Source organism: Myotis myotis, unplaced genomic scaffold, assembly GCF_014108235.1.
Source record: "Myotis myotis isolate mMyoMyo1 unplaced genomic scaffold, mMyoMyo1.p scaffold_m19_p_10, whole genome shotgun sequence".
NCBI classification, from domain to species: Eukaryota; Metazoa; Chordata; class Mammalia; order Chiroptera; family Vespertilionidae; genus Myotis; species Myotis myotis.
In genome coordinates this window covers 56049609-56075228 of record NW_023416314.1, presented here as the reverse complement: position 1 = coordinate 56075228, position 25620 = coordinate 56049609, and the positions used below count along the sequence as shown (strand labels likewise).

The 25620-nt window shown below is 40.8% G+C and overlaps 1 protein-coding gene across 2 annotated transcripts in view; it reads right to left on the bottom strand.

Annotated features, from left to right (window-relative positions):
• The window catches only part of NELL1 (neural EGFL like 1), a 706205-nt gene that overhangs the window by 178954 nt on the left and 501631 nt on the right, over positions 1 to 25620 (bottom strand). For both annotated transcript variants that reach the window (XM_036325664.1, XM_036325665.1), the window contains exon 15: positions 1904 to 1999. In XM_036325664.1, coding sequence (XP_036181557.1) covers positions 1904 to 1999 — 96 coding nt within the window. The remainder of the gene's footprint in view (positions 1 to 1903; positions 2000 to 25620) is intronic.

The window sequence follows — 25620 nt, the reverse complement described above, 5'->3', positions numbered from 1 at the left end:
GTAAGAACATTAGATTAGATTATCTGGTTAAATATCACACTAATATATCAATAACTGATTTATAACAAGCAACCAGAGGTGCTTGGTGGAAGTTTAGCTTCATGGACCCTCCCTGAGATATTCTGATTGACCAGGTCTAGGTTGGTGGCCCAGGAATCTGGGTTCTAACAGGAAGTCCATGTATTACTTTGAGAAACTCAGGCAAGGGTTTATAATGCAGGCTTTGTGAAATACAATTGGAATTTTATTCTCAGTTCTAATACTGACTGTAGCACTGCAAAAGTTACTTCACTTGGCTAATCTTTATTTTGCTATTTATAAAATAGGAGTAATAGTATTTATCTTTGTTGTTTATTCTTAATATATTAAAATATTCATTTAAAAGACCTGACACATAATTAATACATAATAAATGGTGTATCATTACTGGTAGTATCCATTATTATCAACACTATCATCATCACCATTTCTGTCCCCATTAATTCCTGTATGCTCATTTTAGGGAAGCACAGCAGTGCTAGAGGACATAATGAGAAACCTTTACATGTATTTGTTTTTTCACTTTAGAAAACCTAATTAAAATCCAATGCACTGGAATGAGGGCATGTGTTCTAAGTTACCATTAAGTTTCTTTGCTTTTGGCAAGAATTCTCCAGCTCCATGTGGTAATTCTCATGCTGCTCAGAGGCAGTACTTGGCTCTTTTATGTGTCTTTTTAAAAAACAAACCAATTAATTTTTATTTCATAAATGAAATTTGCTTCATTGATAATATCATAAAATATGGAAACAACAGTGCACATATTTTTTGTTATCTTCCTTGTTGAATAATTTACATGTTACATTTTGAACTGTTTTTGAAAGGATTGGCTGCCTTATACAGGCAGTGCAAAGTAACACATAGAACAAGTTGGGGTAAAATAACTAGGATCATTTAAAAATGTATTATCCAATTTCAGAAATCTTTTTACATGAAGGAAAGGAAACTGGAGCTTTGCTTCAAAAGTTGGCATTTAAGCCATCCTCTCTCTCATTGAATAACAGACATAATGACTACATCATCACATTTCCATATTTTTATGCTATACTATAAGAAGTGTCAAGTGTGATATCTCAGACTCAGGAAAAAACACAATACAGTAATTTTAGGCCAATAAAACTTATGGGGAAATACACAGAAATATTCAATTTCGCATGACAAGCATTCTCGCTTGCATTGATATGTATGTATACAGTGGCACACTGGCATTGACCGTCAATTTAATTTGTACCCAGGTGGAAAGATGTCTCCAATTAATAAGACAGCTGATTTCACCAAATAGCATCAAGTGTAAACACTACATTTATTGCAAATAGAAAGATGCTCATAATAGAATCTTACAAACACTAAACTGGCTTCTATTATCAGGACCAGGAATAATAATGCTCCTAATAAACCAGTATTAGAACCAAATCCCAAGAACACCAATAAACCTGCTGCCAGAATTATTTAATGTGCTTTAATTCAAGGAGCATGTGGTTCTAATCTAGATTCTGTGGGCACAGCAGACTGTTAACGCCAATAGTCCTGTGTGATGCTACCCCGAATAGCTGATAATTGGGGCAGGTCAGTTCTTCAGGCTTTATCTCTCATTAGCACTAAAAAGGCACACTCCAAACTATGACAGAGAAAGACTCAATATTGCTCTATTAGAAACATTGAAGGGAGGACAAATAAAGCTCTATTTTCAGGGGGAGGAAGCCAATTATACAAGAATCAAACGTATCCATTTCAGGGAGCTACATCCCCCAGCGAGACATAGTGCATCAAGTCAACCCACAATACTATACTACTAGAAAAAGAGTTTCCCTTCTCTCTGAAACTCTTTCTCCCCACCCCACTCACCCAAAAGGGCTAAGGTTACCTTTCTCACAGTGGCTTCCTGTGAATCCAGAAGGACAGACACATTTGTTAGGCGCCACACATGTTCCACCATATCTGCAGCCATCTTCGCAGAATGCTGTTGCAAAAGAATGAGGAATTTCTATTAGATAAAATGGGAATAAGAAAACTCATGGTAAATGGCATAAGCATTGAAATCATTCCTTCTTTGTTGCATAGGGAATACATAGCTGTGTTGACATATTTAAAAGTTTTGGCCATGAAAAGAAATAAATGTATTAATACTACTTCACTGATTTACATAACATCAGTTGTGGTAATGGAGGTAAAGTGTTTAGCACTGGGTTGGAATGTGCTAAATGGTAACTAGTATGAACAGCTATTACTGTTGCTATTGTGACTTATTATTGACACTAGAGGCCCAGTGCACAAAAATTTGTGCACTCGGGGGAAGGGGGGGTCCCTCAGACTGGCCTGTGCCCTCTCACAGTCTGGGACCCTTCGGGAGATAACGACCTGCTGGCTTAGGCCTGCTCCCGGGTGGCAGAGGGCAGGCCAAATCCCTAGGTGCAGCCCCTGGTCAGGCTCAGAGCAGGGCCGATTGGGGAGTTGGGGTGCTGCCCCCTGTCATGCACAGAGCAGGGCAGATTGGGAGGTTGCGATGCCACCCCCAGTCATGCTCAGGGTAGGGCCGATTGGGGGGTTGGGGCACCGCCCCCTGTCACACTCAAGGCAGGGTCGATGGGGAGGTTGCGACACCACCCCCTGTCATGCACAGAGCAGGGCAGATTGGGAGGTTGCGATGCCACCCTCAGTCACGCTCAGGGTAGGGCCGATAGGGGAGTTGGGGCACCGCCCCCTGTCACACTCAGGGCAGGGCGGATCAGGGGGTTGGGGTGCCGCCCTCTATCATCCACAGAGCAGGGCCGATGGGGAGGTTATGGCTCTACCCCATCACACAGAGAGCAGGGCCCGTGGGGGGGGGGGAGGGTTGGGGCACCGCCCTCTATCACCCACAGAGCAGGGCCGATCAGGTGGTTGGGGCGCCACCACTGTCACACTCAGGGCAGGGCCAATGGGGAGGTTATGGCTCTACCCCGTCACACACAGAGCAGGGCCTGTGGGGGGCGGGGGGTTGCGGCCCTGCCCCCTGTCACACACAGAGCTGCAGGGCGATCGGGGGGTTTGGGCACTGCCCCCTGTCACGCTGATCCCGGTGCCGGGAGGCATATTACCCTTTTACTATATAGAATAGAGGCCTGGTGCATGGGTGGGGCTGGCTGGTTTGCCCTGAAGGGTGTCCTGGATCAGGGTGGGGGTCCCCACTGGGGTGCCTGGCCAGCCTGGATGAGGGGATGATGGCTGTTTGCAGCTGGTCACAAACCCTTCAGGGTGGGGGTCCCCACTGGGGTGCCTGGCCAGTCTGGCTGAGGGGCTGAGGGCTGTTTTCAGGCTGGGACTGAAGCTCCCAACCGCTCCTTTTTTTCTTTTTCTTTTTCTTTTTTTATTCTCGGCCAGCTTTAGCTCTGAGGCCTGGGCTGCTGAAAACAGGTTTCTGGCCTTTGTTTGCCGTCTGTATTTGATACAATGTTGCGGTCTGGCTGGCTGAAGCCCTGCTGAGTAAAGTCGGTTTCTGGGTTTTTTTTAGCTTCTATATTCGCAACATAGTTGCTTAAAGTTGCAGCTGAGAGGCCAGCAAGTCAGGCAGGGAACGTTGGAGTTCTCCATCACTGAAGCAAGCAAGCCTCCCTGTTCGCATCAGCTGCCTGGCTGCCAGCCGCCATCTTGGCTGCCAGTTAATTTGCATATCTCGGCCCTACTCTGTGAGTGACAGGGGGATTAGCCAATGGGAAGGGTAGCGGTTGTACACCAATTACCATGTTTCTCTTTTATTAGTGTAGATATTTGAAATCAAATAGGCTAGACCTAGTAACTAGAAAGAATAGGATTGGGATAAAAGCAAAGGCAGGCATTTTAAATACTCATTTTGTAACCCCCTTTTTTTGTCTAAACATATTTATTACAATAAAAACATTTTTACATGAGCTTTAAAATAGGTGGACAGGTATAATTTTGATAACATAATAAATTCAACCACTTATTTTTTAAAAAATTTAAGTCGTTTCCAATATTGCTGTACTGAAAGTGATGCCTTTCCAGTATAGCTAGAATGTTTAGTACACCCCAAATTATCCCTTTAGGGAAAAGTGCTCAATGTGAAAATACAATTTTAGAGAGTGTGGAGTTTGTTAAGCCTTTTGACAAGCATTGCAAAGTTATGCAACTCCCTCCCAGTGCTACCCTGCTAGCCTTCCCACAATGGGTAAATTCCCCTCATTACACACCCGAATAGCATAGCATAGCTCCATGCACAGCTCCATACACCTCTCCTTGGTAGTATTAAGTATTATTGTTTATTTATGTATGAATGCTTATCATTTCCTGTCTCACCCATTGGGATTATACGGCCCATAAGGATAAGTCACATGCTTCTTTTTTTGCACCCCATTGTACATACAAAGCATTAGTAGCTGAATGCATGGTAAATACTCAAAACATATTTGCCTAATGAATTAACTTATATTCTGCAGGTTGTTCTGACAGAAAAACTCTTTCTCCAACAACTCTGCAGCACTTCCATCCAGAACAACTTACTATGCAACCTTGCTGGATAATCGATAATTTAGTGTACTACCCTGCAAAATGTTTCATTAAGGAAGACGATTGCAACTTGTTAACCCAGGGTTTTTTTTTATTCACAGAAGAGCTAGGTGAGAAATTATTTTATTTTTAATTGCAGTTAGAAAATGTCAGCCTGGAAAAATGTCATGATTAAATTTTGCCATCATCACATAAATAATATGGGTTTAACTTCAAAAAAGCCAGTGGACATTTTTAGGTAGTTGAACTCTAGTTCAAATACACAGCAATTCTCACAATATTGTCATTTTTCACATCATTTAATCTACTGTATTATTTAACATTTTGGAGCTTAGCAATTAATTGTGAATTCCTTTGTTCCTGCCAACGGACAGATAATGGGTACCTTAGTATTCGAAGTATTCGAATACCATTTCCTCTTTCCAGCATTTAACTACCATGAGCCTATGCACACACACACACACACACACACACACACACACACACACACTGTCTTGCCCCCAAAATTGCACCTTATGGGCTCTGGTGATGGACCTTTCAAAAGAGTAGCTCCATATCAAAGTTAATAAGAGAACAGTAAACAGTAAAGTGTTTTTGAAGCTAAAAGTGACAGAAAGCTATAAAGGAAAGTTTCAAGTGGCACCAAAAGAAGACAGAGGTTTGGAAGCAGGAAGTTCAGTATGGGTTTCTTCAGTAATGTAGTCAAAGCAGCACTTGATCTAGATTTGTGTGTGAGCATACATTCCAACATGCATACTCACACACGTGTGCACACACAGATTGTAGAACTTGTTAGGAGACTTGGTGTTGTTTCATGATACATGTGTGCTCTTGATTTACGCAACCTTTAAACAGAAACGATAATAGGAGGTTTTTGAAGAAAGCATGAGATGCTTGTGATGTCCTATGAATGTAAATATGTGACAATGTACACCCCTATGTTCATAGCAGCACAATTCAGCTTAGTTAAGATTTGGAAACAGCCTAAATGCCCATCAGCAGATGAGTGGATTAGAAAACTGTGGTACATCTACACAATGGAATACTACACTTTTGTAAAAGAGAAGGAATTCTTACTATTTTCAACAGCATGGATGGAACTGGTGAGCATTATGCTAAGTGAAATAAGCCAGTCGGAGAAAGAAAAATACCACATGATCTCACTCATTTGTGGAATATAAACAACATTATAAATTGATGAACAAAAATAGATACAGAGGCAAAGAAGCATTGAACAAACTGTCAAACTACAGCAGGAAGGTTGGGGAGGGTCGAGGGGAGGTAAGAGATCAACTGAAGGACTTGTATGCATGCATATAAGCATAACCAATGGATGCAAGACACTGGGGGGGGGGGGTTGAGGGCATGTGCCGGGGGTGGGGTAGGGGAGACCAGGGGAAGGTCAATGGGGGAAAAAAGGAGACATATGTCCTACTATTTGTAATACTTTAAACAATAAAATAAAAATTTAAAAAAAGAACATACCTAATAAATGGGGTGTTACGAGGATGAAATGAGTTAACATTTGCCAGTGACTTTAAATTGTGTTTGGTGCATAGTGTTATGGGCTTTTTGAAATAAAACTAATTATAATGATAGCAATGCTATTATGACTGTGCATCATGGATCCAGAATAAATTTTCCATCTAATACTCAGATAATTAAACCCAGCCTGAAGGTGTCCATTTTCACCAAGATAAGTTGCTATGACCTTGTGATTGATGCTTGCTTTAGTTTCTAATGAAGGCAGTTGTAGCCCTTATCCTGGAACTATCAGAGAGCTGTTACTGTTTCCATTGTACACACCGTGAAGTAGGGGCTCAAAAATCAAGTCGCCTCTAAGGCTACACAGGTAGTACAATGCAGGTTTATCTGCAACCTAATATTCACATAGGCAGGCTTCTTCCTTTTTTGAATAGCTTCATAAGGGCTAATGGAACTGAATACAAGTTTAAAAAAAACAACAATCTGTCACCCTAGCTGATTTGACTCAGTGGATAGACCATCGGCCTGTGGTCTGAAGGGTCCCAGGTTCGATGCCAGTCAAGGGCACATACCTTGGGTTGCAGGCTCTATCCCCAGTGTGGGACGTGCAGGAGGCAGCCGATCAATGATTCTCACCATTGATGTTTCTATCTCTCTCTGTCTCTCTTCTTCTCTGAATTCATATATATATATGTATATATATATACATATATATATATATGTATATATATATACATATATATATATGTATATATATATACATATATATATGAAAAACAATGTGTCAAATTGCACATGTGACATTAAAAAAGGCAGGTAGGGAGCTGTTCAAGTTCATGCACTTGTAATCTAACCTCCATTACGATATGAGCCTAGCGATATTTCACCTAATCTAGGCATATACTATTTTTAATGGAATGGATCTCAAGTAAAGAAGAAATTCATTGCCTACATGCACCTTACATAAAACAACAAAGTAATTTCAAAAAAAAATACCAAAAAAAGGAAGAAGAAGCATGTCATTGCAAATTTAAACTACTGTGGGGAAATCAAGATCAACGCACATTTCTTTTGGATTCCTCATAAAACATCTAAGTATACTGTTGTATCTGAGTCTAAAGCTTGTGGATAGATCATGTGTATCTGGGTAGGTTCTTATTGGTCATTTAGGAACCTAGCAGTTCAAAGAAAAGGACTCTGATACTCTGAGAACCTGTAATTTGCACAGCATTACTTGGCAGATGGCATGACCCAAACAAGTCCCCACTGCATTTATTTCTAGCGTATGAGGAGATGGGGTGGTAGAAACTACCTGGTCCAAATCCTTGCTCTGTATGTAACAGGTCTGTGACCTACAGCAAATTATTTCACCTCTCTGGACCTAAGTTTTCTCAAAAGCAAAACAGCAAATGGTAATAAGTATAACACCCAGGCTGTGCAGGTTAAATTAAATTACGAACGGAAATGACCCAGGCACAGGCACTGCCAGTGGAATGTGCTCAAAAGCTACATGTGATTATTGTGATTTATCAATAGGACTCTGCTTTTCCGAATAACAATATCACTGTGCACTAGTTTCTGTTCTAGATTCTGCAGATGCAGTGGTGAGTCAGACAGCAAAGATCCCTGTGCTATGGAACTTAGTCTACTAGTTCAGCGAGGGCACATTACCACTCCTTCCTGGACTTGATGGCCTTCAGTGTCATGGGGCTTGCAATGGAACTTGGCCCCTCTGTAGACTCAGGAAAACTCAGTCATCCTGGTATGTTGCTCCTTTGTCAACCAATTTCCAGATTCCCAAGTATGGCTTGGACAGATTGTAGATACACAATAAGATTACAAACCTGAATCTGCCATTGGTTATTCACTTACACCCCAGGGAGATAATGGATGGGGTCAACTCCAAAATGGCTTGATTTCTATTTCTGGAAGGACTCTTTGCATTGTGTAAGAAAATAAAATCACAGAACTCAAAATTAAGGGAGAGATAATTCACAGAAAGACTACTTTTTTTATATTCAAATTTTCTCAGCATGAGAAATGACACTCAGAGGTTAAGGGAAACAAAATGAGAAGGTGGGTTTGCACATGTCAAGCGTGTGGATGCCCAGTATTTCCATCATGTGCTCAACTGGACAAGAATAGTTTTATACTAACAAAAAGTAATAGCCCTTCAAGTCTAAACACTTTGCATGACCTTCTCAAAGATTTACTGGCATGTGTTTAGTTCCAAGGGACACCCTATATCCTGATAAAATAAGAAACATACATGTTTCAGCCATCGGTAAGAAGGAAATCCTGTTTTTCACACTGCTTTCCTTCAGGAAGCGTTTTCCTTCAGATCATGTCTGACGTCTCTGCCAGCTTTGCTCATTCCGCCACTGGGGAGGTAGAGGAGATTATTCTATTGATAACTCTGGAAAAATCTATATCAGGCTGATGCGAGTCAGATGGGAAAAGCAGGAGGATGGGCTGGGAAGTGCCATATGATGAACATTCCTAGTTTATTTTGGACAGTGAGATATCAGGTGTAAATTGCATTGTTAAAATAACTATCAGGATGTAAATAAACACTGTTCACTATGCACAGTTACAAGGTGTCATGAACCAAAGATTGTAATTAATTTGATTACGTGCACCCAAAATCCCAAGGGAGGAGAAGATATTTACAATTTGGTCATGCCTAGCAAAACTCCCTGCCCACCCCACTTCTTGACTTCAGACGGCATCAAGTTTCCCTTCTTCCATGGGATTGGTCTTCATTCTGTGTTCATTCTTAGCAAACTAGCTTGGTTTATAGACTTAAACTTATGTTTCCCCTTCCAGCTCTGACAATAATAGAAGCATCTCCTCCATATTTGCTTTTTGGTTTATTGCTCACCTTGTTCCGAATATGATATTTACCATAGTAGCCTCAAATATTTTGATTGTCACAAGAGGCGTGTGGGGTCAGTGTGTTACTGGCATTTGGTGGGCAGAGGACCGGGATGTTGCTAAACACCTTACAATGCACAGGACAGCCCTGCATAACAAAGAATTGCCTGGATTAAAATGTCAACAGTGTTGAGGCTGAGAAACTTAGAACTTTACACAATTAAGTCTACTGAGTAGCTTCAGGAGCAAAACTATGTGATTTTAATCCCTTTTCCACCACCCCTTAAATTCTCCCCCCAAACACAGTTTAAAATATAGAGAAAAGGTCAGAGTGAAAAGCATCCAGATGGTTAGTCTGGTATACAAAACCAAACATCCAGATGTCTGTAATGATCACTTTTCATATCTCCATTCTGGTCTTAAGCAAAAAATATAGTGCATAGTTTAATATTTAATCATTACCCCCCACCCCCAAATCACCTTACAGCTCTACTAGCCATTTCCACTCTACTTTTCAATAGTAACAACAACAACAACAGTAGTAACGGTGATTCCATTTATCAAAGGCCCTTTAAGTGCTGTATAGACAGAATACTCCATTTCACCCTTACAGTAACTCCGTGCATTATTCATTCGTGTCGTCCTCATTGTCAAAAGAGAAAGATGGCTTCGAGAAGTTAAATAAGTTATCCCAGGCCACTAAGTGGCTTCCTGGGTTTCAAACTCAGAGTTGCAACCACATCGTTACAACATCTCCCTTTAGGGCTTGGCCACCCACTATATGCAGACAATGTGCTGGGGACTAAGAAGCCTACAACTAGGCATGACACTGTCTCCATCCCTAAGAAGCTCACAATCGAGTAGCAGAGAGTGGCATGTCCAAAACCAAGCATAATGAAATGTGATAAGTGCCATTGTAGCAGTATGAATAAAGTGCTGAGAGCATATGGGGGAAAACATGATTAATTATGCCCAGTGGACTGAGGCAACGCTTTGCAACAATGCTGGCATTTGAGTTAGGCCTGGAAGAATGGATGGGATTTTTGTTAGGCAGAGAAGCACAGGAAATGGGACAGTTCAGGTCAAGGTTTTGTCCTGTGCAAAGGCACTGAATAGAGGAGGAAAATGAACAGGAGTTTATCAATGTTGGAGACTGAATGTAGAAGACAATGCAGTGGGCCATGCAGGGAAGCAGGGACATTTAAGAATCTGTGAACCACCCTCTCCATCTCCACATCTCCATCCACTTCCCGGAGTTATTAGTTACCTTAAAGCACAATAGTGTAATGCCTGGATATCTGTCTAGAAACTTCTCTTTTCTTCTGTTCATTATTCTAGTTAGCTGAAGACAGTGCTTAGCTAATGTCTTTTTTACTACAAGGAATAGTAAAAAATGTTCAATCAGAAACTTTCACACACACTCATAGACATCCAGAAATATAAAACTTATTCTTAGTACATGTAATGCATTCTGATATTTTCCATTGTATTGACTTCCATTGTATTGTATTGAATTGTATTGCATTGCATTGTATTGCATTCTATATTATTTATAGAATGCAGCTATGATCCAATGACTTGCTTTCCTAACCCACTAAACCTGCAGTTTGAAATGTGCATTTGTTTCACACATTCTTGGTAGTTGCCATAGTTTTCTACTCCATAACATCCTGTGATAGGATGGGGGCACAAGGTCACTTTAATCTTGATATCTTCAAATGGGGATGTCGGTCTTAGCTCTAGAAAGACCAATAGGAAAATGGCCATTTTCTGTGGCTGTAGCTGCAAAGTTGAAATACTTACTGTGTAGGTAGGCCTGTATAGATAATCACTGTTACAGATTAACTCAATAGGGTTGATTCAGGTTGAGGAGAGAGATAATGTGTCCTTTTGCATTATTTTTGGCCTGTATACATGCTTCTCTAATTATGAGATTCTCGAGGATCAGGGTTATTTTTTTTTTTTTCAAACTCTCCATTCCTCTATATCATCTTGAATGCTGGTGATACTAAACACATATTTTTTGCCAGATTATATAGAGAAAATAACAAGTTTGATAAGACAGTTTTGTTTATAAAACTGTATCATGAAGTCTGAGATAAATACATGGGATGTAGTTATCAAGTCAGATCAATCAGCTTTAAATATTTATCAAGCATTGTCCTGGTAGGGTGGCTCATTTGGCTGGAGCATCATCCCATACACCAAAAGTTGTGAATTCAACTCCCGGTCAAGGTACATACCTAGGTTGTGGGTTCAGTCCCAGGTTGGGGCATGTACAGGATGCAACCGATAATGTTTCTCTCTCTCTCCCTCCACTTTCTCTTTCTCTGAAATAAATAAGAACATATCCTCAGATGAGGATTTAAAAAAAGATTAAATAAAATTTATCAAGCATCTACTATGTTGATACTCTTAATATGACATGATCCCTGTTCTCCAGGATCTGAGAGACTAATACAGTGTGACTCTCCCTGAAGACAATTCCCCCTCAGGGGACATTTGGCAATGTCTGCAGTCATTTTTAGTCGTTTTAGCTGTGGGAGTGCTACCAATGATGCTGCTAAACATCCTATGTGCATAGAACAGCACCCCAGAAAAGAATTATTCAGACCCAAACTTCAACAGTACCCAAGCTGAGCAAAGACAGGCAGTCATTTACTTAGTCATTCAGCAAATGGTTATTGAGCAGCTTCTCTATCAAGGATTATTCTGAGAACCAAGGTTCATGCAAAACAACTAAAAATATTTCAAGGTATCGGTTTATATTCTACTGGGAAAATATGAAATGAAAAAATCAATGTGTAAGTTAGATGATAACAAGCTATATGACAAAAGATACAGCAGAGCAGAGGACAGGGTCTGTGCCAGTGGGGGAGATTGTAATTAAACAGGAGGATCGTGACCTGGCCAGCATGGCTCAGTGGTTGAACATCACCTATGAACCAGGAGGTCAGGGTTTGATTCCAGTCAGGGCAAATGCCTGGGTAGTGGACTCGATCCCCAGTGGCGGGGGGCGGGGGGGCGGGGGGGGGGAGGCAGCCAATCAATGATTCTCTCTCATTATTGATGTTTATACCTCTTTCTCCCTCTTCCTTCCTCTCTGAAATCAACAAAAATTACATTTTAAACAGGGGGATCATGAAAGGCCTCACTGAGTAAAGGAGAATGAGTGCGTTGGGCAGATATCAAATAAAAGAGTGTTCCAGGCAGAAGTTACAAGTGCAAGGGCCTGAGGAGGGAGGAGAGTGCAGATCATGAAGTACCTCACAGATCCCAGCAATACTGCCTGCACAAAGGCAGTGGGAGGTAGACAATAGGAAAGGATTGTTTCTGCCTGGAAAGTCAAGAACAGCCCCTCAGAAGAGCCAAGGCCTCAGCTGAATCAGAACAATAATAACCAGGAAGATTGGGGCCAAGGATGTTTGAGTCACAGGACAGGGACAGTATGTGTAAAGGTGTAGAGGCCTGGAGAATCCTGCGTAGGTGGAAAATGGCTTCGGCTCTCTGGAGGATCTGCTGTGAGGAAGGAGGATCAGTGACTATAACTGGTGTTTTACAAACCCAGGCTTTTGGCAATTTCACAGAAGAGCCACTTTGCTTGGCCTTTCTCACCAGGTGACTACCAGTCTTAGGAAGGATTTAGGACTGCCAATACTATCTTATTTTTCCACAATTTCGATTTCATTCAGAATAAGAGTGGTTGGCTTTTTCCTAGGAAGTCAGAGTACAAATGCTGAATGAGTCCATTTTTATGAGTTTAAAATCTCTGCAATGTATACATGGAAGAATCATATAAAAGAAATAGCAATTCAATAGGAAACTGCTAAGAACTTGAGAGTGAGGAATATTCAGCCTTGACTTTGTATACCAAGGCTGTGTGTTTTGGGGGGTGTGGGGGGGGGGGGTAAATGACTGACATATTATCCAAAAAACCTGATGCCTAGAGAATTCTTCCACACAGAACTTTGTGAGCAGTTAAACACATGAATCTGGTAACAGAGACCTAGGGGCCAGTCTCAGTTCCAGCCCTTATTAAGCTGATTAATTTATTTCCAGCTTTCAGATAGAACTGACATGTAATATTGTGTATGTTTAAGGTGTACAACGTGTTGACTTGATGCATTTATATATTGCGAAATAACTACCAGTATGACTGAATTTGAAAATTTACTTCATCTCCTCCAGCATCAACTCCCCTATTTGTATGACTAGGTCAATAAAAGAATCTATGTCATACAGGTATTACCAGGATTAAATGGGATAGTGGAAGTAAAGTGCCAGGCACAGTGCTCACACATACTAAGTGCTCAATAAAGGTTAGTTCCTCTTTAATCTGTCAGCCTCTTTCTCTCCAGTGTAATTCCCAGAGTGCAGCATTTTCTTCTCAAATATTGAAACACTTTGCCATCTGCCTTCCCTAAGAAGATGCCAGAGTTTGAGAGATGGAGGAGTACTGGAATCAATTGCAAAGAAAAAGATGAGGGATTAAGACAAAGACCTAAGAAGAGAGAGAGAGAGAGAGAGAGAGAGAGAGAGAGAGAGAGAGAGAGAGAGAGAGAGAGTTATAGAAGCATGGAGACTCCTAGGTAGGACAAAAAGTGGCTTTCAAAAAAAAGCAAACTTCAAAAAAGCTAACTTCAGAAAGTTAGGCGAGAACTCCTATGATGTAAAAGCTAAGGCAACTGTCAAATAATATCTTTTCAACCAAAACTCTGAGAGCAATTCAAACTTTGGTGCTCAGCAATTATAGGAGCACCAAGAAATGGGAGCTGGAAAGTGCTGTCTGTGAAACGCAGCTGAGGAGAAAGCCAGGGTGAGACGGTCAGAAGGTTGCCAGCTGCACTGTCATATTGGTGCCAACACAGCTATATTAACCCTGAATGAGAGAGGTGGCTTTTATGAAATAAATTTCAGCAAATTTTCCCAGGGAAAAGCATCCTTCTTTTTGTATGTAACCACATGGAATTAGATGCTAAACCCTAGTGAGACATGCATGCAAGCTGCAGTGATCCTAGCTGGGTAATGAAGGTAGGCCAGAGCCCGGAGAGGGCTTCTCCACTTCCCACCTCTGTCTTAAAACCTGAGCAATTTCTCAGACTCTTAACACATTTTGTGCTTTTTTTAAAAAAGTGCTTCCCAAGAACCTTAAAAGATGATCTGTAAGGATATCTTCATCTTTTGATGAATGGGGACACTGCAAGGAGAGAAGTTGGATGACTTGCCCAAGAGGAAGTGAATTAGGAAATGGACACTGAGAATTCCAGGCTCTGGGATTCTGACATAGCGTCAGGTGCCTGAGTGGTGAGGCCAGCTTCAACCAATGGGAGAAAACTGTTGGGGAGTTTTAGAAAGTGGGGAAGAAAGGAGACAGGGTAGAAATAATGGAAGAGAGTTGAAAAGAGAAAAAGAACAGAGGAGAGAAAATGAAGAATTACCTTAGCAGCAAATCCTGCGCCGCCCGCCCCCCCCACCACCACCACCACCATTTCAATACTACCACAGACTGACAGCTAGGCTGCCAGGCGACAGACTCTGGGACATGGGCAGTCTGAGTGCAAAGCTCAGGTTCTCCTCCTTCTAGCTGTGCAACCTGGAGCTAATCTAGTAACATCTTGAAACCTTATTTTTCTGATGACAGAACAGGAAGTTAAAAAACACCACCTTCTTGATATGGTTGTTATAAGTAATAGAGGTTTCTGTAGGTTGAGCACTTAGATCCAGGTGCACTCAAAAGATATTGAGTATTATTGACATTATTATTATTATTATTAGTAGTAGTAGTAGTAGTAGTTATTGTATTTGAAGTAGTCATATGCTTACATACACAGTGGGGGAACCCATTTGGGGAAAAATACATTGACATGGGGAACTAAAGGTAAAAGAAACCATAACTCACAAGGTTACTAGGCTGTCATTTGTATTTTGTGGAAGATGTACTATTTTTCAATTTCCTGCTTAAAGATCTGAACCAAGGAATTCAGAGTTAGAATTATTAATTATCATGTTGCAGAATGCAAAGAATTCCAAAGAGCTCTGCTTGCTAGAGGATTCAAAAAACATACATTTGACCTTTCTTTGGCTGCCTTCAAAGTCAAAACGCAGGGTCCTCTTAAGCGAGCAGGTCTGATTAATGGCCGCTTTCACGCTGCACACGCCCGCTGGGCCTTGATCCTTCACCACTGCCCGGTTATCTGTCTTCCCGGATGTTTAGCAATATCTCATCTATAACATGCGCTGCCCTCATTCTTGAGCTAATGTTATTTTTGAAATATCTAGGCTCAAGTCCCTCAAAGTGTATTTTGAATTTATAGGCAGCATGGTGGAGGTAAAAAAGCACAGAGGAACCTGGATTAAATCACTAGCTGTGTGACCTTCAGAAACTCACGCACCTTTTCTGAGCCTCAGTTTGCCCACTAGTGAAATAAAGACCTTCAAAGCTCTTCTCTAAGCTGCTATGAAGGTTAAACGGCAGGAGAAACATGAGAACAAGTAGCCCAAAGCCTGATATATTGCCTCCCTCTCCAGATTTGTCCCTGGCCACTTTCCACCAGCAGCCTTATCCCAGCAGGTATAGTCCTCCAAACATTCTGAGGTTGCTTTTCTAACCATGTGGTCAGCTCACATGAAACTGGCCATGAAGGGAATAAGCAAGATGGCCCAGCTGACTACTCCCTGAGGATGCTATACAGGAATTTGTATGATGTCCATCTTCCTGCCCGGCTCGGGAGCTGTTCATGGAGAGAACTTTAAAGGATGTTCCCCACATGCACAGTGTGCAGAGAACGCTGAATCTGACCAGTGCACTGATTCCAGCCGAGAAAAGACAGGTACAGAGTACCCAGGAGAGAGGGACGGAAAGAAAGGGCACCTCACAGCCCCAGCCAGCATTCTCTGAGTAGACAGAAGATAAGAGCAAAGCCTCCCATAGAACTCATTGAATAACATTTGGCCTCCAGGACAGAGTAAGAAGGAGAAACTCAAGGCGGGGGTGGGAAGTACTTTGCAATAAAAACTAGCCTGTGAGGAGTCAGAATACCACTGGACAGGATCCAGAATGAACCAAATCTACTATTAAAGCCACACTGATTAAGGGTCATCCTCAATTTTTTACTTGCTCATTTGTTATTTTAGTGAGAAGGCATGTGAGATCAATATCAGAATCCACTGCACGCCTTAGAAATCTGTGTTCTATGCTGCCACACTTAAAATTTATTTAGTATTATAATAAAGCATGAGTTCAGCTATTCTCATCAAACATTTTCATTTCTTTTATAAAGTTCTCAGTTAATAAAAATCTAAGAATTGTTCATCCATTGATCTATCAGTTGAAATTCTACTATGCACCCAGTGCTCTGCTGTGCAGTTAACATATCAAAAAACTATCAACTGAAATTCTTCAATGCATCAAGTACTCTGCTAAGCAGTTAACATACAGCAATGATCAGAGCATGCCATGTCCTTGATCTTATGAAGCTTATCTTTTGGGAAAGGAAAACAAACAATAAGCAAAAGCACAAAAAAATTTCAGATAACAATAAGTGCTATGGGGCAAACGAAACCAGCGTAGGGAGATAAGACTTGTTTGGAGAGGAATTACTATTTACTTAGGGTAGTCCTTGGAAGGCCTTATAAATTGACATTTGCACAGAAACAAAAATGATGATAGCGTGCAGAGCAGGCAGGAATTGGAGTGATACGTGTCTAGGCAAAGGGAACATGGGACTACACCTACTGTATCCAGGAATTGCAAGGAGGCCAGGTGAGCCAAGAACTGAGTCATAGGAGATGGCAACAGAGAGCTCATGGGAGGTCAGTTCTCCTGGGGTCTTAAGGACACTTAAGGGATTTGTGTGTGTTTTTGCTCTGAAAGAAATTAAGAACCACTGGAATGTTTTGTGCTAAAGAGTGACATAAAATCACTGAGGTTTTAACAGGATTTTTCTGGCTGCTATGCGGCAGAAAATACAGCATGGGGTGGACAGACAGTAATGAAAGTACCAGTTAGAAAGCTGTTATAACAATTCAAATGAGGTCCCCTGAGCCAGTGCTACAGAAGTGGAGAGGTGAGAGAAGTTACTGATGCTTCCAGTATCTACAGACCCAACAGACTGCGTGTGTAGTAGAGGTGAAACCTTTGTCAAGAGAAGGCATGCTAGGCAAGCAGGGTGCCACTTTCCTTCTATAGAATTAGAAACCAAGGAGGCATTGTTGTTGTTTGTGTGTGTGTGTGTGTGTGTGTTTCCTTCTGACAATAATATGAGCTACATTTACATGTATTTTCTCTGCCTGTAATATTCTTCCCATTGATAAATAGAGTAAGTGCTACTTGGCCTCCAAATCTCAGCTGAAATATGTCCTGAACTGAGAGGCATTTTATAATGGATGACCCTCCCTAACCCCAGGCCTCCAGTCTAAGTTAAAAGCCTGTCTCAGCTTCTGAGGGCTGCCACAACAAATCGCCACAGACTTGATGACGTAAAACAAGTAAAATCATGCTCTCACAGTCTGCAGTCAGGTTCCTCTACAGGCTCTGAGAAAGAAGGTGTTCCAGGCCTCCCTCCTAGCTCGCGGTGGCTGCTAGGGATGCTTGGCTTGTAGCTTTCAAAGTCCACTCTCCACTTTCATCCTTATATTACCTTCCCCATATGTCTCCATGTCAAATCTCCCTCTCATTTCTCTTTTAATGACACCTGCCACTTGGTGTAGGGCTCAAGGTAAATCTAAATTGCTGCTATCACTTCAAGATCCTTAACTAGGTCTTCGAAGACCCTATGCCAAATAAGGTCACAATTGCAGGTACTGGGGTTAGGTCTTGGATATTTTGGGGGGCCACTTTTCAACTCTCTACAGGTCCCCGTTTTTATTCATCTTGTGGACCAAAAAAGGGAGCTATAATAAATCATAAATTCCTGACTTGGAAGTTCCTGGTGGGTAATATTTAGTGAAAGATTTTTAAGACAGTCCTGTACATTGTTCTTGTGCATCTAGGCTAACATACCTTTGCAGTGAAAGAAGTAATACCCCTTGAAGGTGTAACAACCTTCGAAAGCACACATCATAATTATCCTGTAATCCAATCCCTGCCTTAATTTCTCTCACCTTCCTGTAATATTCCTTACATTCCCTCCTTCATTCCAAATTCACAAGAGAAACTGTAAAACTGGTCTTGTCCAAAGCATTTGAGATCTTGCTTCCTGGCAACTGTCATCAGTTTTGGCTCAAATAAACTCTGATACAAATTCTCTATAGGCATGGGCATTTGTTAGGTCTAACTCCTTTGGCACACACACTTCCTCATAGCACTTACCATCCAGTCTTCTAATTGCCTTTTTACTGATCTGTTTGACCTAATAGGTTTGAGCTTCTAAAGCAGACAGACCATGTCTTTTATCACTCTCTCATCCCATATACACTTCCCAGCACAATACATCATCAATAACTCCTTATTGAGTAAATTAATTACAGATCATAAAGCAAACTTATTAAACCAGCAAAAGATTTAGCTGACTCTCACCAGGTAGTTTAAGCTTCCTATAATCATGAGAGAAGACACTCAGGTGTTGGCATCAAACACTGGACTTAGGGCTTTACTATAATCAGCTAGAGCCATACTGGCAACACATTCACCAAACTAGGGACTCAGATGATATTCATTACAATAAAGTATGAAACTAAACTGTAATCCTACCTAATAAAGATTGAATATGCAAATTAACCATCACTCCACAACAAAGATGGTGGCCCCCACAGCCAATAAGGAGGAAATATGCAAATTGACGTGACAAAGATGGTGGCAGCTAGACCAGGACACTTGCATCGTCGCCATGGCAATGACGCAGGCATTCTGTCCAGCCCCGGCCACTCTGGGCAGAACGTGCATGCAGGCATGGAGCGGCCTGGGCTGGGTGGGATGCCTGCTATGATGTGGGGGGGGGGGGGGGGTGATGGAGGGAGCTACAGGAAGGTGGCAGGGCCAGAGGCAAAGGTGGAAGGCGGCTCCAGCCAGAGTGAAGGCGGAAGGCAGCGGCCAGAGCAAAGGCCCGGATCCCGGGTGCCGGAGGGAAGCCGATGCCAGCATCCAGGGGAAGAAAGGCCTATTCTTGCACAAATCTTCATGCATTGGGCCTCTAGTATAATAATATATGGAAACCTACAGTTTCACTATACATAAGTAGAAAACATAAAAAGGTACCGCTATCATCAAAGACAATCTAACATACATTCCAAAACTTAAATGCAAATTAATCAGTACAGTTGGTTCATTGCTAAATAAAAAGGGTAACATTTTACTAAGGAAATACAGTAGACTAAGTTTTATGTTTGTTTTTTCTTTCCCCCCCAAAGAAAGGCATTTCAGAGTAAGACGAAGCCTTGTGGATATAAAAGAAAAACAACAAAAAAATAAATAGAACACCATTAAACACCAAAAACATTTTTGGAGGGTTTTCAGCAACCTCTTTTCTTAATGTGGTACATTTCCTGAATAGTTTTTCATGCTGATAAAACTGAGGTAGATGCTTCCAGTACATGCCAAATAGACTTATCCAGGTGCTGGTGAATTACATTTTTCTGGAACCATAAAGACCATGAACAGGTTGACTATTCTCAGGCATGGTAACATTGTCAGCTCCTATAAAATAACATCACTGATGAGTGGTAAATTTCATCTCACAGAGTCATCTAAACCATCACATGTATACCTCCTGCTTTCAAAGCAAAAATAATTTGTTCCTCTCATTTTTCTCTTAACATTCATCTAAGAGTTGTAGGTATAATATGGAATCAACCTCCATAATTCTACGCTCAAACACAGATATCTTTTAGGCCTCTTCTCTCCATCTCATCACCACTTAAAGAAGTCTTCCTTAGAATGCCACAAAGAGCCATAAATACTTTCATAAAGTTTCTCTCAATATTTCTCAACATGTTGCACGTATTCTACCATCAATATCTCCCCTAGAACACGTCATAGTATTTTGCATGATTTTCCAAACTGTAATGTTATTTCCCACTTACCCATTCATCCTCCAAGACCTAGTTCAAATGGCATCCCTTCTATAGGGATTTTCCCAGGCCTCAAGAAATAAGATATTTCTTTTTCCTTGTTATCCCAAACCTTTGCTGTAATCAGAGGCTCTAGAAAAATCACTGTACTATATTCACATTTACTATATGCAGATAGTGCATTAAGCTCTTAATACTATTTATCTATTTTAATCCCTCTCTAAAATACGATAAGATAGGTGCCATTAATATTTCAACTTAAGGTAATAGAGGCTTTAAGATGACAACTACCTCCTTAAATTTACATAGGTCTTGAGTGGTGGTGTGCCTGCCACATATTTTTTGAAATTGTTGGTTTATATATCATGTATTGCTTAACAAGCTTATGAAAGAGCAAGAACTGGAAACGCTCATTTCGGTATTTCTTCCAGTATCCAGCCCAGGGCCTGGTACACATTAGATAAATGGAGGGCAGGAGTTTAACAGCTGAATGAAAGGATGACAAATACAAAGAACACTATTCGATCTAACATGTTCTGTCCTATTTTTTCAATTCATCTCATGCTCAAAGTCTTCATCATACTGAAATAAATAAAACAAGGCTTTGGGAAATAGCTCAATCATGTTTCTACCTCTTAATGTGATCTAAATGATTTCATATAAGAAAAAATACCTTATATTAAACAGAAAATAATACATATCCTAGGAGGCATTTCAACCCAAGTTGCACAGCAATACTTCACCTGGTTCTGAATGCCCAGCCATAGAGGATCATTCTGAAACTCCTTGCTCAGCCACATCAGTGTTGGCTCTCCCTGGTTAGGTTATAAGACTTTCCTCCACTCTCTTTCCAGCTCCTAAGAGCTTAACCTTCTTCTGAACCAATTATCACAAGTCAAACCAGGACCCTTCTTCCAGACACGTCTTGTTCCAGGGGTTCCACGTACCCCCATCAGTGTAGAACACTTAGTAAGTACTCTAGTCTCTGGCTTCCAGAGCTCTGACTGCAAAATCCTGTGCTTGGCTCAACTCTAAACTTTCAAGAATGGAGATTCAATTAATAGACATTTCTTGTTCACAACAATGACTCAGTGCTTAATGTTATATGTGTCTATAATAATGTTGAAAGTTAAAAGTGACTATCTTCAGGGAAATGGCACCTCTGATTAATACCTTCTTATGATTCTGTTTCTTAAACAAGACAATTCTTTCCCATTTTAGGGCTTTTCCATTTGTTGTTCCCTTTGCCTAGCATATGCTCCTTCAAGGTGTTCACATGACTCACATCTTCCCTTCATTTTGACCCCCCACTCAAATGCTACCTCCTCAGAAATACCTTCCACAAGCAATAACTTCCCAAATGGCACCACTGCACTGTGCCACTCCCCGCTGCCTCTGTTCTGCTTTGTGCTTCTTCACAGCACTTGTCTCTCCAAGATATCGTAGTGTCAGCAGCAGCAGAGTGGCTGACATTCATGGAGCACTTAATTTTACCAAAGACTGTGCTAAGCACTTGGCACAAATTGGTCATAGAATCTGTACAGCTAGCTTAACAGTTGATTATTTCTATTTTGCCCCATGTTGCAGATGAGGTAACTGAAACATATAGAGGTTAAGTAACCACCAAACCATCCCCATAAAAGGCTTTCCAATGCTTTGGAAACTGCAAAGCTGTGTGCAAATGTCCATTATTGTTATTGTCATCAAGAGATCCTGGATTGGGTGTAAGCTTTGGCCCTCAAATTCTGTGTGATCATGAGCAAGTCATTAAACTTTGGGGCTCTCAGTTCTTTCAAAGATGAGATAGTGGGGGAGATGGGAAAAGATTAATCAAAGAACTTATATATGCATAACCAATGGACACAGACAATAGTGTGGTGAGGGCCTGGGGCGGGGCAGGGCTTGGGAGGAGGCGGGTAAAGGGGGGTGGGAATTGGGGGACATCTGTCATACTGTCAACAATAAAATAAAATTTTAAAAGATGAGATTGAACTCAATGGTGTTGAATGTTCCTTTCAACTATAGCAATATTTTAATCTCCAAGTCTGCACTTTGCCTTTGTGAAAAAGAGGAAAATCACCTAAATTAACAACGTGGCCAATTGGAATTTTCCAGAAGGCAAAATCCAAGCTACTTAGGAAACCAAAGCCCAATCACAGGTAAATCCCATAGCCTGTGCACCTACAATTACAGCACGATAACTGACACAGAACTCCCCATGTTAACGCTGAACAGCAAATGGGTTAAATCTGCATCGACTATTTGCTTAACAAAGCAGTCAGTGCATTGTGCAGTCTTAGAGAGATGCTTCCATAAAAAATGTTAAAATTAAACTTCTGGCACTTAACGAATTAAATTACAAGGAAAATTCACTTAGGGTTGACACATCATTCCCTGGAGAAGCAGAATAATTGAGGTGTTCGTAACACAACAACTATCAATGCATGGCATTTTCCCAGCCAAAACCGCTAGAAATTCACTGAAACACCGTGATGAGGCAGTCAGGCATTACCCTCATTGTAAAGATGGAAAACTCCTGATCTGATGCAACCTCACTCACATCCAAAATACACAGTTAGTATGTGAAACACGTGAAATTTGGATACGGGGTCTTTTGACTTCCAATTCTCTGTTAGGCTATATTCCCTCTGGGAATCAACCAGCCCAGGATTACTACCAGGTGCCACTGTTGTTGTTTTATTTCCTTTATGTTATGCACATACAGGAGACTGTGGAGTTTTTGAATGGGGATAAAAAGAAAGCTGTTATGAGAGATACCTAGACCAGCTGAGTTCCATTCAGCAGATTTCAGATGAGTTTGCTGTCTGGGTTTACACAACCACATACACATCATGCAATACTACTGCTTCTAGGAGAAATTTCAGGCCCGATGCCCACATGTGTGATTGATGGAACTCAATTAATGCTTCTCTCTACTGTCTGATTTGTTAGTGACACCAAGTTATCTCAGCATGCTACGGCTGCTCTGAAATCTCTCCACTGGCTCCTGCTACAATTGGGTATTGATTGGAAAATTCTATTACTGTACTTAGTTACACAGCTTTCAATAAACAGGTCGCAGACAGTGCTGTGGCTAGTTTCAAGGAGAGCTGAAAGACCTGAGGGCAACGGGATGCCTGAAAAAATCAGCAAGAAGCCTTAAATGCTCAGGCATAATGCAGGGATCTTCTTGTTAGAGTGTGACCTGATAAGTTAGCAAGTACTGACTCACTTCTGGTCCTAAAATAAGGGACACCTGCTGTATACAAAATTTAAAAATGTTTAACACTCACCTGATTGTGCTTCAAATAAAACACAAGAATAAACACTGGACATGTGATTTTTTTTGGAGGAGCTAACACATGTCCAGTTCAATTAACATTTATTGAGCAACCTCTCTACCTCAGGCACCAAGCTAGACATGATTATCATGATCAAGAGTTGACAAACTATAACCCACAGGCCAAATCTGGCCAGCCATCTATTTTTATAAATAAAGTTTTATTGGAAAATAGTCAAGCTCATTAACTTGTGTATTGTCTTTGGCTGCTCTTGTTCTACCATGGCAGAGTTGAGTAAGTGACAGAGGCCATATATCCCGTATTTACTCCCTGGCTCCTCACAGATAATGATTACTGTCATGTGGGCTAGACTAGTGTGAGAGCAAAGGTACTCATAGGTGATTTGAATATAAAATCCTGAATTCCCAATAATTGCGCACAGAGTGATAAGAAACCATTAAGGAAAGGTTTCTTAAGCTTTCCTAAGGCTGCCAGGAGGAAGTGAAGCATGCGTTGTTGTGTTTTTTTTTAAAGAATGAGCAGAGTTGCCTAGGTGAAGTTAGATAAGGGAAAAAGAGGAGGTGAAAAACAGAAAGACTTGCACAAGCAAAAGTACAAAGTTGTAGAACAAGGTCACTCATGCATGTGGAAATGCAACCTCCATAGGAGCAGCTGAGCTCTACTGGTCTCAAGAGGAAGCCGGGGGTCTGCTTATGGGAAGTCTTATATGTCATACCAGAGGGTCTGGGCTTTATATGCAGGAAATTCCAGGTGATTACAGGGATTAAACAAGAGAATACATAGTCAACTTTCTATTTTGGAGAGATCTCTCTTGGAGCAAAGAGGAAGATGAATTGCAAGAAACAAACTTGAAAGCTGTTAGACTTGTGAGGACATTCATAGTCCCAATGACAGGTATTAGGGGTGTGGGCTATGGTTGTGGGGAAATTTCCATCCAATAATATCAAAAGGAGGAGACTAATGAAGAGGAACATAGGCCTCATTGATGAACTGCCGGAAAATAATGCTGACCAAAAACACAGCCAACATCTCTGACAAGTTTTCATGCATCTGATCTATATAGGAACAGAAAATCACAGCAAGACATCTTTGGTGGGTTCTGAATATAACAAGGGAAAGTTGAGAAAAGTAACTCTTTCAACAACAGCTGAGTAAAAGAAGAGAAGGATAACTAACAATGTGCTCTATGCGAGACACAGTGCCAACCTCTTCACGTACATACTATTATTTGAATATTTCTGCTGCCTAAAATAAACAAAAGAAGGAATGAGTGAGTTAATGAATGAATGAATGAATGAGTGCTAGTATACACATTTTAAAATGAAGAAGATGATCTCCCTTACGATTTTGTAAAGAGGCTGAGACATGACAGGAGCTCAACAAAGTTTTGGTATCTTTCCTTATGGGAATGCTCTGAGAAGTTATCCTTACTGAATCCAACCAGAAGTGAGGACTTTCTTATTCAAATGATGATTTTATACATCAACTCTCAACCTAACTTTCTGCCGGTACTCAGGTTCTAATGAGAACAACAGTTTGAGTTGGCCTTGACATCACAGAAATTCCAGTCCATGGTACTGCTGTACACATATCTCTTAAGGTAGTGAGAGTAGAGTTTGGAAGCAAATATCAGAGTTTGAGTCAATTCCACATTTTGACTATATATATAGGGTGCCCCCCAAAATGTATGCCTATACTTTGAATAATTATAAAGGCAGTGTTCATTAAAATACAATTCATTTTCAAAATTGAGTTATCAATAGTTAAAGTGTGTATACATTTTTTTTGGGGGGGGGCACCCTGTATATAAACAAATGCTCATGGTCCTCTAACTATGTTGGAAAATCTAAACAGGGAAAATGAGATCTCAATTGGTTTCTTCTTAAGAAAAAAGGTATTATTAAATATGCAAGTTTCTTTATTTGAAATTCTTAACTCCATGTGAAGTTTGCTTGCTCTTTTTCCCCCAAACCTGCATAAATTATACACGTCAAGTGTTAAAGTAATTAAACCAGGACACCATTAGACTGAGGTGATTCTAATGCATCTGCTGCCTGCATAGGCAAATGAAAACCTAAGCCAGAGTCAATTACTATAAATGCCTCAAGATTAAGAAATTGAAACTTAAGAACAACTAAACAAAAACAGTCAACCAACTAGGCTTTCCCAAATAAAGCAAGCACTGGAGCTATAGCCAATCAAATAATTTCCTTGCTTTATGCCCATGTCTTCTCTAAAAAAGTCTTCCCTTAGCTCCTGCTTTGGGAACAGTGCTGTTCCATTCGAATAGATGTTTGTCCAAATAAACTCTAGTAAATCTTAATGTACCTCAGTTTATCTTTAAACATAAGAGTGGGGGTTCTAAGAGCTGGTTGGCTCTGCATTTAGCATAGTGTGAGGTGCAAACAAG